The following is a 12384-nucleotide window of genomic DNA, read 5'->3' as shown; positions in this document are numbered from 1 at the left end:
TTAAGTCACCCTAGATTTGGTATTTATTTGTTAATTAACACTGATCATTTTCATCAGATAGAGATGAGTTTATCTCTATTGAAATGATTGAGAATTGGCTGCAGTGATGTATGGCAAGATAAAAATCAGATGTGAACATTAACTACACCATGTTACATTAAATGACTCAAGTGTATCATCTTCTGCCACCTGGATTTTGCTTTGATTGAAGCTCCAGGTAGACAGCCAAAAAAAAAAAAAAACCTTTAAAGCTGTTTAAATGTTGACATATCTTACCATGATTCTATTTTATAGATAGCTTAAATACTCTTTATTAAATACATAAACAAACCAAGGTGAACACATTATGAGGTGAACTGCATTAGGAGAGTAAATTTAGGGATTAATTGTTATTTTATGTTTTTTAGTAAAGGGAAACATATGTTCGTGTTTAGTTATGTAGGACGTTTAGAAGAGATTTTGTAATGTTTTTGAATTTTGTGGTGAAGACCATTGACCATTTTTAACCATTGTGCTGAAGAGTGACACTTGTGCTTGGGCTGTGAAATTTAGCTTGATGAAGTTAATAGAGTGAGCTTAAAAATATTGGAATAAAATACTTGAGCTAACCCATTTAAATTTAAATGCCCCAACTAAACTGGTTTATTTAAAATGAATAAATTAAAGATGAATTAAGTAGGGGTAATGAATTTTTTCATTGAGTGTTCTGTCATCAGTGTTGTCAAGTCTGTGGTTTTCCCTTCGGAATTGGGCTGCTCTTAAAACTCCTGGTGCTCCAGATCAGTGGTTCTCAACTCTGGTCCTGGAGTAGCCATCCCCATCAATGCACATTATGGATGTCTGTCTTATCTGACACACACATGTGAAGTCTTGAGCTGTGTTTGAAATTGCCCCCTATACCCCAATTTACTATTCCCTACATTACTCCACTAATATAGTCCACTTGAAGAAGTGAATGAAAACGAGTGAATGAGTTCGGACACTGAGTGTGCCGGAAAGGCTGCCGCTTTTGCATAGTTTGTGCTTGCTGTTTAATAATCATTTGAAACTTGGCAAACTGGCAGCTTTACTAGTAATGAAAAGATTTATCTTGAACTCTCTCATGGAAACTAGCATGTATAAACCTTAATTAAACAATTTAATAATTGATTAAAAAGGAATTTTTGTGTTATAACACAGTAGCCACATAGGAACAGCAGTTTGGAAAATGGATGGATGGATGGATGATTCACCTAAGGCACCATCTTCTGGCGAGATGTGGGAATTCATTTGGCGCTACCGTCACAGTGCGTTATGGGTATTGAATAAGTGCACTTGATAATGTCCACTATGGTTTCGAACTCCACTACAAATAGCTGTTCCCTCAAATAGTACCTTATTTAAGGTTATTGGGGTGATTTCAGACACAGCCTTGGAGTTTGTATTAACAAGCTGATGATTTGAATCAGGTGCGTTTGCTTAGGGAGACATCTAAATTGTGCAGTGCTGGTGGTTTAGTGCAGGGTTGAGAACCACTGCTCCAAACAGCCAGTCCGTACCTAACACTATGGTTCTATTCTGGGCAAAAACTCCCTGCCCATCAGCCTGCCTTAACTGACACTAGTATTAGATTTTTTTTCATGCTAGATTCTGTGTAGCAAAACTCTTAAACATGTAATATTAAATTACACACTTCACTTTTTCAGTGAATTAAATTTAATTAAACACTTCACCTTTACATTGACCGTGTGGACTGTCAACTCCTTCCTACACTCAAAATCATGTCATCTAGTGGCCTTCAGACTAAACTCAAACACCTCACAGCTATGCAGGTGAATAACAAAAATAAAAACTGATTTTGAACAGCTTCAGTTAAACTATAGGATGCATTTAGCAGATGTTTTTATCCAAAGCTAGAACAGGGAGGTATATAAGGAATAGTGACAGCACATAAAACTGCTGGAAGAGGTTAGCTTTCAGCTGTTTCTTGGATACTGACAGGGATTCGGCTGTCTGGATAGGATTAGGAAGATCCACCAAGACAAAATGTGCAGAATTGTGGTTCCCTCCAGGACCAGGAGTGAAAACCACTGCTCTAAACCCCTCATAGTCTAGATCAGGGGTGTCCAATCCTGCTCTTGGAGAGCCACTGTCATGAAGAGTTTAGCTCCAGTTTGCCTCAACACACCTGTCTGGAAGTTTCTAGTATGTTTTGATTAGCTGGTTCAGGTGTATTTAATTGGGGTTGGAGTTAAATTCTGCAGGACAGTGGCCCTCCAGGAGCAGATTTATGCCCTGTCTAAATACCCACACTTGCGGTCTATATGCACTTGACCACTTGTCTACTTACATGACGTATCTCTTGTATTTGGCTCAAGTGTTCAAGTGGGCGTGAAGACTGCAAGTGCGTGTAGAACTTTTGATTTCCTGATGGGACACACAATGCACAATGAAAGAATACATGGAGAAGGCTTCTTTATGATTATGAACTGCAGAGAAAATGCAGAATTTAATATTCAAATTTGATTGAAAAACAATGCATTTTACTATGAGCACAAAATAATACCAAAAGCATCATAGAAATCCTCCAAGATATGTCATTATAAATAATCTCAGCACTTTACACTTAAGCCACAGTTATGTTCTATACATTAATGTGCATTTTTAAAAGGGTGAACAGACAGTCTGTGGGTTAACAAGGAATAAATCCTGTTTCGAATCTGTTTAGTTTTCAATGAGTAAATGATGGGATTTACGCAGGGTGTGATGAGGGACGAAAAAGACAAGCACACCAGACCTACATCGGGGTTCCAAAAAATTCCAAAAAATGAAAGATTAAAGATAATAAAAATTGGAATGAAGAATATGGCCACTAACATGAGATGTTCGGTGCACGTGGCCAGTGCCTTATAACGGCTCTGATTATTCTTCATTCTGAATACAGCGAGCAATATACCCATATAGGTCAAGAAAATAAAAGACAGAGGTACAACAATGAAGAGTATAGTTAAAGTAGTGCCAATATTCCACTGAAGTGTTATATCGTTGCAAGCAAGTACTAAAGTAGGAGCATAATCACAAAAATAGCTGTTGACCTTAAGAGAGCCACAAAATGAGAGGGTTGGGATGGATTCAATAGCATAGATCGTTACAACAACACAAAAGAACCAAAGTGCACCAACTATGTAAGCCATTCTGGTGTTTGTGTTTATAGACTCCTGTCTTAAAGGCAAGCAGATCGCAATGAATCTGTCGTAAGAGAGAACGCATATGGAAAATGACTCGAGGGATACAAAAGTATAGTAAGTGAACATTTGCACAAGGCACAGTTTGAATGGCACAAAATTGTCTAGAACAAGGTAAGTCTTTATCATGCCAGGCACAAGAGAAGTGCTGAGAATAATATCAACTAAAGCCAGATTACCAACAGCTATGAACTTTGGGACATGCAGTCGGTGGTCATAGAAAATGATGGTGATCAGACAGACATTGCATATGACTGTGATCACATAAAGCACAGTGAGGAACATGACATAGATATTATTGTAAGGCAGTGAACTTAAGCCAATAATGTAAAATCCTGCAGGCTGAATGATGGAGTTGTTGGGGGCAGAATTGCTGTTCTGCATGGCCGTCCTTCTTTTACGACCCCGCTTCCTTGCTTTCAGTAAACAAGAAACCAGATACCTATGAGAAACAGTCACAAACAGTCTGTGCTTTACAATTCACCTTCATCATCTGTGTTATTTGATGGCATAAGCTCTTAAAACATTTAACCAGAAATCTAACAATGAAAATGTTACATTGTCTTAATAATAAATATGCACACATGAAAAGGTGTTGTGGTGGTTTGCGGATAACAAGCAACAGTTTTTTCCTCTGCTTTACAGTTCTGGATCCTAAATGTAAACTTGAGAAGATTTTTGGGCAATATATTGCCCAATTTGTCCTCCAGAGGTATCATTAAACAGGAAAGAACCTCCAGTATCTAAGAGTCTTGAGAGAAAAGACATTCATTAGTGTTTTTTTGCTTCACTAATGTGAGATTATTGATGGTATAACTAATTGCCTTAAGTGTCACTAATTAGTCTGTTTGTTTTTGTGTTCATTTTTGTAACAACAATATAATCTCCCAGAGGGATAATGCAAAGACGGCAACTCCATAACACTCAAAGTGGGAAAATCATATAAGAAAAATATATGAAATATGAATCTAACCATGACTGAACCAATAAGGCAACTTCAAATCTGTTTGTAATCTGGACTGAAGAGAGTCCCTTATTAATATGAACGATTTCTTCATTGTTGCAAAGAACAGTGTTTCTAGACTAGTGTTTACCCCACAGAATACAGCTATTACAATGGGATTCAATTACAACAGAGCGGTTGACAAGGTGTTAGCAGGCACGGATAGCAGCTCAGTGCCATACACTAGCAAGCCTCTGACCATCAAAGCACAAAATCGCAACAAAACCTCTATACTCCTGTTTGTAAATGTGGAGGTTATTTAGACAACAGATGATAGCAAGCGTCTAACACTCATTCAGCTGAAACCAGCCCAAAACACATGGTTAAATGAAAATATCAGCCCATTGGGAAAAGACGTTGAAAATAGTTGAGCCTCGGTAAATGTCTATACATGAGAAAGCCCATCACTGAACATCTCTCATGTCCACTATGCTTTAGATGTGAATGCCAAGCCCCGTTCGGGAATCAAGACCTTTTCCAGAATTTAGTGAGGGTGCGCTAATGCAAATACTATTGAGAAAGCAACAGCTTCTGAAACTAATATTCTACTAAAAAGCTCTATATAAATAAAGGTGTCTTGACTTGATGCACATTAAGCAATATCTGTGGTCAGACTTGTTTTCTCCACCTTGTCTAACAATCACTGCAGCAGACGGTTTGAAACATTGGAAGTCTGAATAAATATTAACCCTTATATTCTATTAAAAAAAAAATAAAATAAATGTATTTCCCTTTAATGCAGCGGCTCGCGAAGCACCAATTTTCAAAATTTTAAACCAGCTCTCCTGATCTTCCGATACTGCATGACGTTCGAAGCTTCAAAACGTCAATCAACCAATCACGTGGTACTGATATTTCTATATACAAGCGGCACAGCGTGTGATCAAAGTCCGTCTATCTATAGCTTTAGTGTGATACAATAGTGCTTTGTAATCAGCAGAGTCTCATAGCTCGTCGGAGTACATGCTCGCACGTGCTGCACTGTGTAACTTGCGCCATTTTAGGGCTGCGTTCTTCTCTCCTCATTTCATTTATACAAAATATGTAAAATGATGGTTACTTAAGTTTATAGTTGCTCTGTATTAATGTGAATTGTCTGTATTAGTGTTTTATTTTATTTTCTTTAATGTATGCTTTATTTAGAATTGTCCTATGTTCACGATCACTGTAAAATTAAATATAACATCGATGTACTGTATGCTGATCAGCCTTTTGGTGCTGTTTGTCCCAGTCTTGTCTTGTCCCAGGCACAGTAAAGCAACTTTGAGTGACCATCCACCTGATCTCAGCCTGAATTATTCCATCCAACACACACAGTCACACATGGACCGTGACGAATAGAACTAGTGAACTATACTGTAGAACTAAATATCACGGTCTAGCTTATTCCAAGATTCATTGCGTGCCTGATTTTGTTAAAAGAAAATGCCAATTACACTTGAAATGTATGTAAGTATTGGGTTATACCTTACTCGAATGTCTAATGATATAAATGTAAAAAAAAAAAAAAAAAACACACTTGAAAGCTGTTTAAACTTTGACTCATCCTACCAAGAAGCTAAGATAGCTTATAGGCTACTCTTTATTTACACAAACAGACCAAGGTGAACATATTTCAACAGGTTGTGAAACCTGTTTTGTTTTCAGACATTTTCTAAGAAGAAGAATCTACAAGATCAACCAGGTTAAACAATCCCATTTCAATAGCTCAATTGCACTTTTCCAGATTCTTGAAAATCAGTATTTAAAAAAAGCATTCTATAAACAGACATGTCTACAACCTCTACATTGTAAACGTGATGTTAGGTCATTGCAGTCCATCATCAACCTGTTTTATTGAAAATAATAAAGTTTGAAGTCACCATTATGAAGATAAGTGTTTGCTTTAGTTTAGTTGGGCTCTTGACGCCTGAATTTTTAACATTAGTTTTTCTCTGGCTGCTGTAATGTCTCTGAAGTACATTTGTTGTAGCAAAAATTGCAAAAGAAGTTTGGTCAGATGAAGTTGGTTATTTATTGATGTTGATTCAGCCATCATTTAGTGGCCTGATTCACTGATCTCATCCAGAGTCTGATCTATAAGCGATAACGAGAGCTAATCCGTGCGTTTCATGTTTATTCTGAACTTGCCTTTGCCGTTTGTAAAGATATTAAGAGTTTACTTCAAGAAGGTTTTTATAACTTGTCCAGAGCAACGGCTCTCTCTGAACTTGTCTAGCCAGGCACATTTCATTTCATAAACGGGAAATTCTTAAAGGAGTACATTCATCGACGTAAGTAAATTGACAGTACATATAATTACAATTTCTATCCACAAGATGGCATTGTTATATCAGACAATTGCAATGGACTGAAGCGCTTGTTCAAGACACATTTAGTAAATCAAGTCAAAATAATTTTTCTACATATTTCATGCATATGATTTATTTTTGTCTCCGCTAGCATGTATTAGGGGTAAATGCTGTTTAGAGAGCCAGCAGTTTCGACCTTGGTGGAGTAGGTAAACCTGGCGCCAGCTTTGGAGACCAAGCAGCTTTTGATTCTCATCAGAGACATATCTACTTTAAGATACAGGGTGAAGACAGTTTTAAACAGTGCAGTTATTAAAAAGAAATACTTTATGTTAGAAACTTTGAGAAAGTTTTATGTGTGTGACATAAAAATACAGAATAAGGCTGCTGAGGAATTGAGTAACATGGACAATCAAAAGCCACAGTTTTAACCAGATGAACACTGCACTCACATTACTGGCAGCTTTTTCACACGTGTAAACATTTTGTGAATATAAAACATTGTTATCATACTAACTATATATTATTTCTGTCCATTCTTAAATTATTTATGAACTTCAAGAATTTGCATTATTTAAAGTAGCAAACAAAAACTGGCTGCTTACAGTATAGCAATCTTCACGATGAGAGAAAACATGGAGATGTGCTCTCTATGACTATTAGCCACTATTAATTAAGTTAATCAAGAAAATTCATTTTTACAAGTTACCTGTAGACCAATTGGAGATTTAAATCTGAAAAGCAATGCATTTTAAAACCAAATAATACATGAAGCATCACAGAAAGCCTCCAAAATAACATCAATAACATGAATAATCTCACTTGAATCACAATTATGTTTAAAACATTATTGTGTATTTTTTAAAGGATGAACAGACAGTCTGTGGGTTAACAAAGAATAAATCCTGCTTCGAACCTCTTTAGTTTTCAATGAGTAAATTATGGGATTCTTGCAGGGTGTGATGAGGGACGACAAAGACAAGCACACCGTTCTTACCTTTGGGTTTATAATAATTCCAGAAAATCCAAGATTGAAGATAATAAAAATTGGAATGTAGACTATGGCCACTAACATGAGGTGTTCGGTGCACGTGGCCAGCGCCTTATAACGGCTCTGATTATTCTTCATTCTGAATACAGCGATCAATATACCCATGTAAGTAAAGAAAATAAGAATCAAAGGTACAACCATGAAGAACCTCTGGTATGTAATAGTCTTGAGAGAAAAAACATTCATTAGTGGTTTTTGCTTCATTAATGTGAGATTATTGGTGGTATAACTAATTGCCTTAAGTGTCACTAATTAGTCTGTTTTGTGTTCATTTTTGTAACAACAATAAAATGTCCCATGTGGGATAATGCAAAGACTGCATTATGAAAAAAGTGTGAAAATTGTTTATCAAAAACTTTAAATTTAAAAGGAAAATCTTTCTTTCTTTTAATAATTATTTAAAGATATCAAGTGGTTGCTGTCATTTTTAAATAGTTTAAATTAAATTAAAATGAGACACCTGAAGGCCCTGTTTCATTTAAGAATCTTATTGTGCACGACTAAACATTGCTGCCACAGTAAAACACATCAGAGTAGACATCTGTCTCAATTTGGAGAGTAAAATAAACAATTTTCACAGTCCTTTATGTTTTTTTATCTTCATAATCCATTTTTAATTGCATAAAGAAAACCGTATTATTAGCTTTCATAGCACAAGCTAATCAGAATTCATTTAATCAATGCTTCCCCTGTACAAAGGATTTGAGCTGTTGGATTGACTAAATGTCTTAATTCGAGGTGTTTCGAGGGGTCACAGCCTCTCCAGATTAGTGAATGTTTCCAGTCTGCCATTGGTCAGACAAGAAGTTAACAGAATGAACATTGTTTGGCCTTACAAATATAGTTTAGAACCAGTGTTGGGAGTAACTCATTATAAGTAACGTGAGTTACGTAACCAGATTACTTTTTTCAAGTGCCTAGTAAAGTAATGCATTGCTTTTAAATTTACAAAATATCTGAGTTACTTTTTAATATAAGTAACTCAAGTTACTTTGTTGTCCTATTTATTGACTGACAGCTCTCTTGTCCCCATGTTCAGAGGAATCGTGAGTAAATGCAGAGGTGTTGTGTGTGAACATGATGGTTATTGTAGTTCTAGACTAAATGTGAGCAAGTATTTACTCATCTCACTTGCACAAAAACAGATTTAGTATTCCTAAAATGAATAAAAACAGTGGAATGCAAACTCAGAATATTATGCAAACCTGCAATAATTAAATATGATATTACACAAGTATACTTTATGTATTTAATCTCACTTTATTAAAGGGTTAGTTCACGCAAAAATGAAAATTCTGTCTTTAATTACTCACCCTCATGTCGTTCCAAACCCGTAAGACTTTCGTTCATCTTCGGAACACAAATGAAGATCTTTTTGATGAAATCTGAGAGCTTTCTGTCCCTCCATAGACTACTTCAAAAATTTCATAAAGAGATCGTAAAACTAATCTGTTTGAATTGAGCGGTTTAGTCCAAATTTTCTGAAGAAATTCGATCGCTTTATATGATAAACAGATTGAATTTAGGCTTTTATTCATATATAAACATTAATCAGTGAACATAAACAGAAGCCCAACCAAACCTGCTTGACCCGCTAAAACAAACCTCTTGCGGAAGCTCAAACGTGCTGCGTAACACAAGAATGAACCTCATTGGTTATTGCATATCAAGCAAACATGCTTGAGCTTCCGTTGGTTTACCACAACTTTTGGGTAAAGCAATACTTTAACCAATGTCTTTGCTACTGATTAACCAATTCAATCATACTAATAAGCAAAAAAATGACTTTAAACATTATATTTGTTTCAATTTTTTGTTTTTATTGCTGAAGAAAGAGTGTTAAACTTTCTTCTCCGGCATCCTATTCTTCTGCAGTCCACAATGGCAGCACAGCTGAAAGGTTTGTTTGAGCTGCGCCCTCTACTGTACAGATGTGCATTTCCTTCAACCTGAAGCTTATTCATTTCACTTTTGGCGTGAAAGGACCTTTACATTTGCCAAAAATAGAACTTTTTTCTTTGTTATTAAAAAACAAACAAGCAAACCCAGCCCAGGAGAAAAAGTAACGTAACACATTCCTTACCATAAAAAGTAACTAAGGGAATTAGTTACTTTTTTAGGGAGTAATGCAATATTATAATGCATTACTTTTAAAAGTAACTTTCCCCAACACTGTTTAGAACAAAATGCAGTCAGAAAATCTCATTGTAAACGCTTCCATTTGTGACTCATATTGTATAAAGAAATGACAACCCAAAGGGAGAAATACACACTCATAAACAACCTAATGACTCCCAAACAACCTAACTGTCTCTAAATAAAAAATAAAATTAAAAAAACATTTACAAAGTGACTAATTTGTTTGTCTTATTATGGCAGTTCTGAGACAGAAACAAATCAGGTCTAATCTTTGTTAATGATTCCTGCCCTAATTAGCCCCAGGCTGCTCTCATCTCACGAGGGTAAGAGGTAATGACCTTAGCAGTGATGCAATGTAAACATGTTTGTCCTCAGAGCGAGCTAATTGATCTCCCTAATCTCAAAATGACGTCATAATACTCTCAAAACGTAAATGAAAAAAGAAGAGAAAGAAGAAAAAAAATGAAAGACAAAGATGATTATTAGCAAGATGATGTATTTAGTTTCTAGAATCAGGAAATTTAAATGGATAAAATCAGATATTAACTACACCATGTTGCATTAAATGACTCAAGTGTATCATCTGCCACCTGGATTTTGCTTTGATTGAAGCTCCAGGTAGACAGCCAAAAAAAAAAAAACCTTTAAAGCTGTTTAAATGTTGACATATCTTACCATGATTCTATTTTATATATAGCTTAAATATTCTTTATTAAATACATAAACGAACTAAGGTGAACACATTTTAACAGATTGTGAAGCCTATTTTGTTTTCAGACAGTTGAATGTAACTTTTCAAAAAGTAAGCTACAAGATCAATCACATGCAGGTCAAACATCCCCTTTTAATATGCTCAGTTACACCCTCCCAGACTTTTGAAATGGAGCATTAGAAACCAGCATTCTTTAACCAGATACAATCTCTGAATTGCATTATAATCATGACATGAGATCATTGCAGTCCATCATCAACCTAATCACAGGCTCCACTGTTCACTACAACGGTAACCTACAACACGGCAACATAACATAAACCCCTAAATCCCAACATAACACACGTTTAAACACTAACACATCTCTCCCTATATTCATGTTGTGCAAAAACACACAAAATAACACTTAATTTCAGCATGTGTTTTCTCTTTATACAGTCTGTTGAAAAGCATGCTGGGAACTAGAACTCTTCTGCACTCATTCAGTTTAAGGCTGGCCACACACTTGAAGATAAGATAAGATAAGATAAGATAAGATAAGGCTTGATTTGAGGCTTGTCGCAAAGAGGTCTAAGAGTATGTTTTGTGTACACTGTAAAAAAAATTGCTGTAAAAAAACTGCCAAATTTCGGCAGTAACATGCTGTTTTCCATTAAAACAATACCTTAGAAAACAATGCATTCTGGGTAATATTTGACGTTTTTTGGGAAAGTAGCCCACAGCAATATTCTGTAAATTAACAGCTATGTTCCAAATCACACCCTGTACACTCATTCACTATTCCCTTAGTTTACTAATTTAGTCCACTTTACAGAGTAAATGAAAACGTGTGTGAATTCAGACACTGATGAACACCTGCTGTTAACAAGCAGAAACAATGAAGGAAAGAGAAACAAGAACAGAAAAAGATGAAATCAACTGAAGATAAAAGACATTAAATCCCTCAAGATCTCAGCAGAGATGGATTAACAACTCCACAAATAGCATTACTATCTTCACTTGTTACTAACCAGATTGACTTTATTTCTGTCATATGTCCACAGAAGTTCTTATTGAGAATTAACAGGTTTTTTTTTTTTTTTTTTTTTTTTTTCCCGTTTGACATTACCATGATGGAGATCAGTGTTTGCTTTAGTTGGGCTCTTGACCCTTGATATGTAAACATTAGTTTTTCTTTGGCTGCTGTGGCTGTGTCTTTATAATACATTTATTTTGGCAAAAAAGCTGTAAGAAAATGTTGTCAAATGATGTTGAGCCAATTATTATATTAAAAGTAAAATACAAGCACCATTATGGAGATCAGTATTGCTTTAGTTGGGCTCTTGACCCTTCTCTTTATTATGTTAGATGTTTTATATATATATATATATATGTATGTATGTATGTGAACATTTTGAACGTTTTGTCACAACTCACTGTTTTTAATAGACCTAATATATTTAAGACTGTAGTTTACTTAATCCATTTATGCTGGGACTGCAAGAATCATTTTTGTTTTAACCCCTAAGTGGGCAGTGGATATGTAGTTCCTAGCATGCTTTGCAAGTGTCTGCATTAGGAGAGTAAATTTAGGGATTAATTGTTATTTTATGTTTTTTAGTAAAGGGAAACATATGTTCGTGTTTAGTTATGTAGGACATTTAGAAGAGTTTTTGTTATGTTTTTGAATTTTGTGGTAAAGACCTTTGACCATTTTTAACCATTGTGCTGAAGAGTGACACTTGTGCTTGGGCTGTGAAATTTAGCTTGATGAAGTTAATAGAGTGAGCTTAAAAATATTGGAATAAAATACTTGAGCTAATCCATTTAAATTTAAATGCCCCAACTAAACTGCTTTATTTAAAATGAATAAATTAAAAATGAATTAAGTAGGGGTAATGAATTTTTTCTTTGAGTGTTCTGTCATCAGTGTTGCCAAGTCTGTGGTTTTCCCTTCGGAATTGGGCTGCTCTTAAAACTCCTGG

General features: G+C 35.4%; 1 protein-coding gene across 1 annotated transcript; it reads right to left on the bottom strand.

The window, feature by feature from the left end:
- Positions 1-2630: 2630 nt before the first annotated feature.
- Positions 2631-7319, bottom strand: LOC127520316 (olfactory receptor 10A2-like). The gene is made up of 2 exons (XM_051908303.1): positions 7287-7319; positions 2631-3566 (listed from the first exon to the last, which is right to left on the bottom strand). Exons 1-2 carry the CDS (start codon positions 7317-7319, stop codon positions 2631-2633), a joined length of 969 nt encoding a protein of 322 aa, XP_051764263.1.
- Positions 7320-12384: the final 5065 nt, after the last annotated feature.

The sequence above is a fragment of the Ctenopharyngodon idella genome, chromosome 10 (genome assembly GCF_019924925.1).
Source record: "Ctenopharyngodon idella isolate HZGC_01 chromosome 10, HZGC01, whole genome shotgun sequence".
NCBI lineage: Eukaryota > Metazoa > Chordata > Actinopteri > Cypriniformes > Xenocyprididae > Ctenopharyngodon > Ctenopharyngodon idella.
The sequence above is the reverse complement of the archived record's forward strand: the minus strand, read 5'-3'. Positions and strand labels throughout refer to the sequence as shown.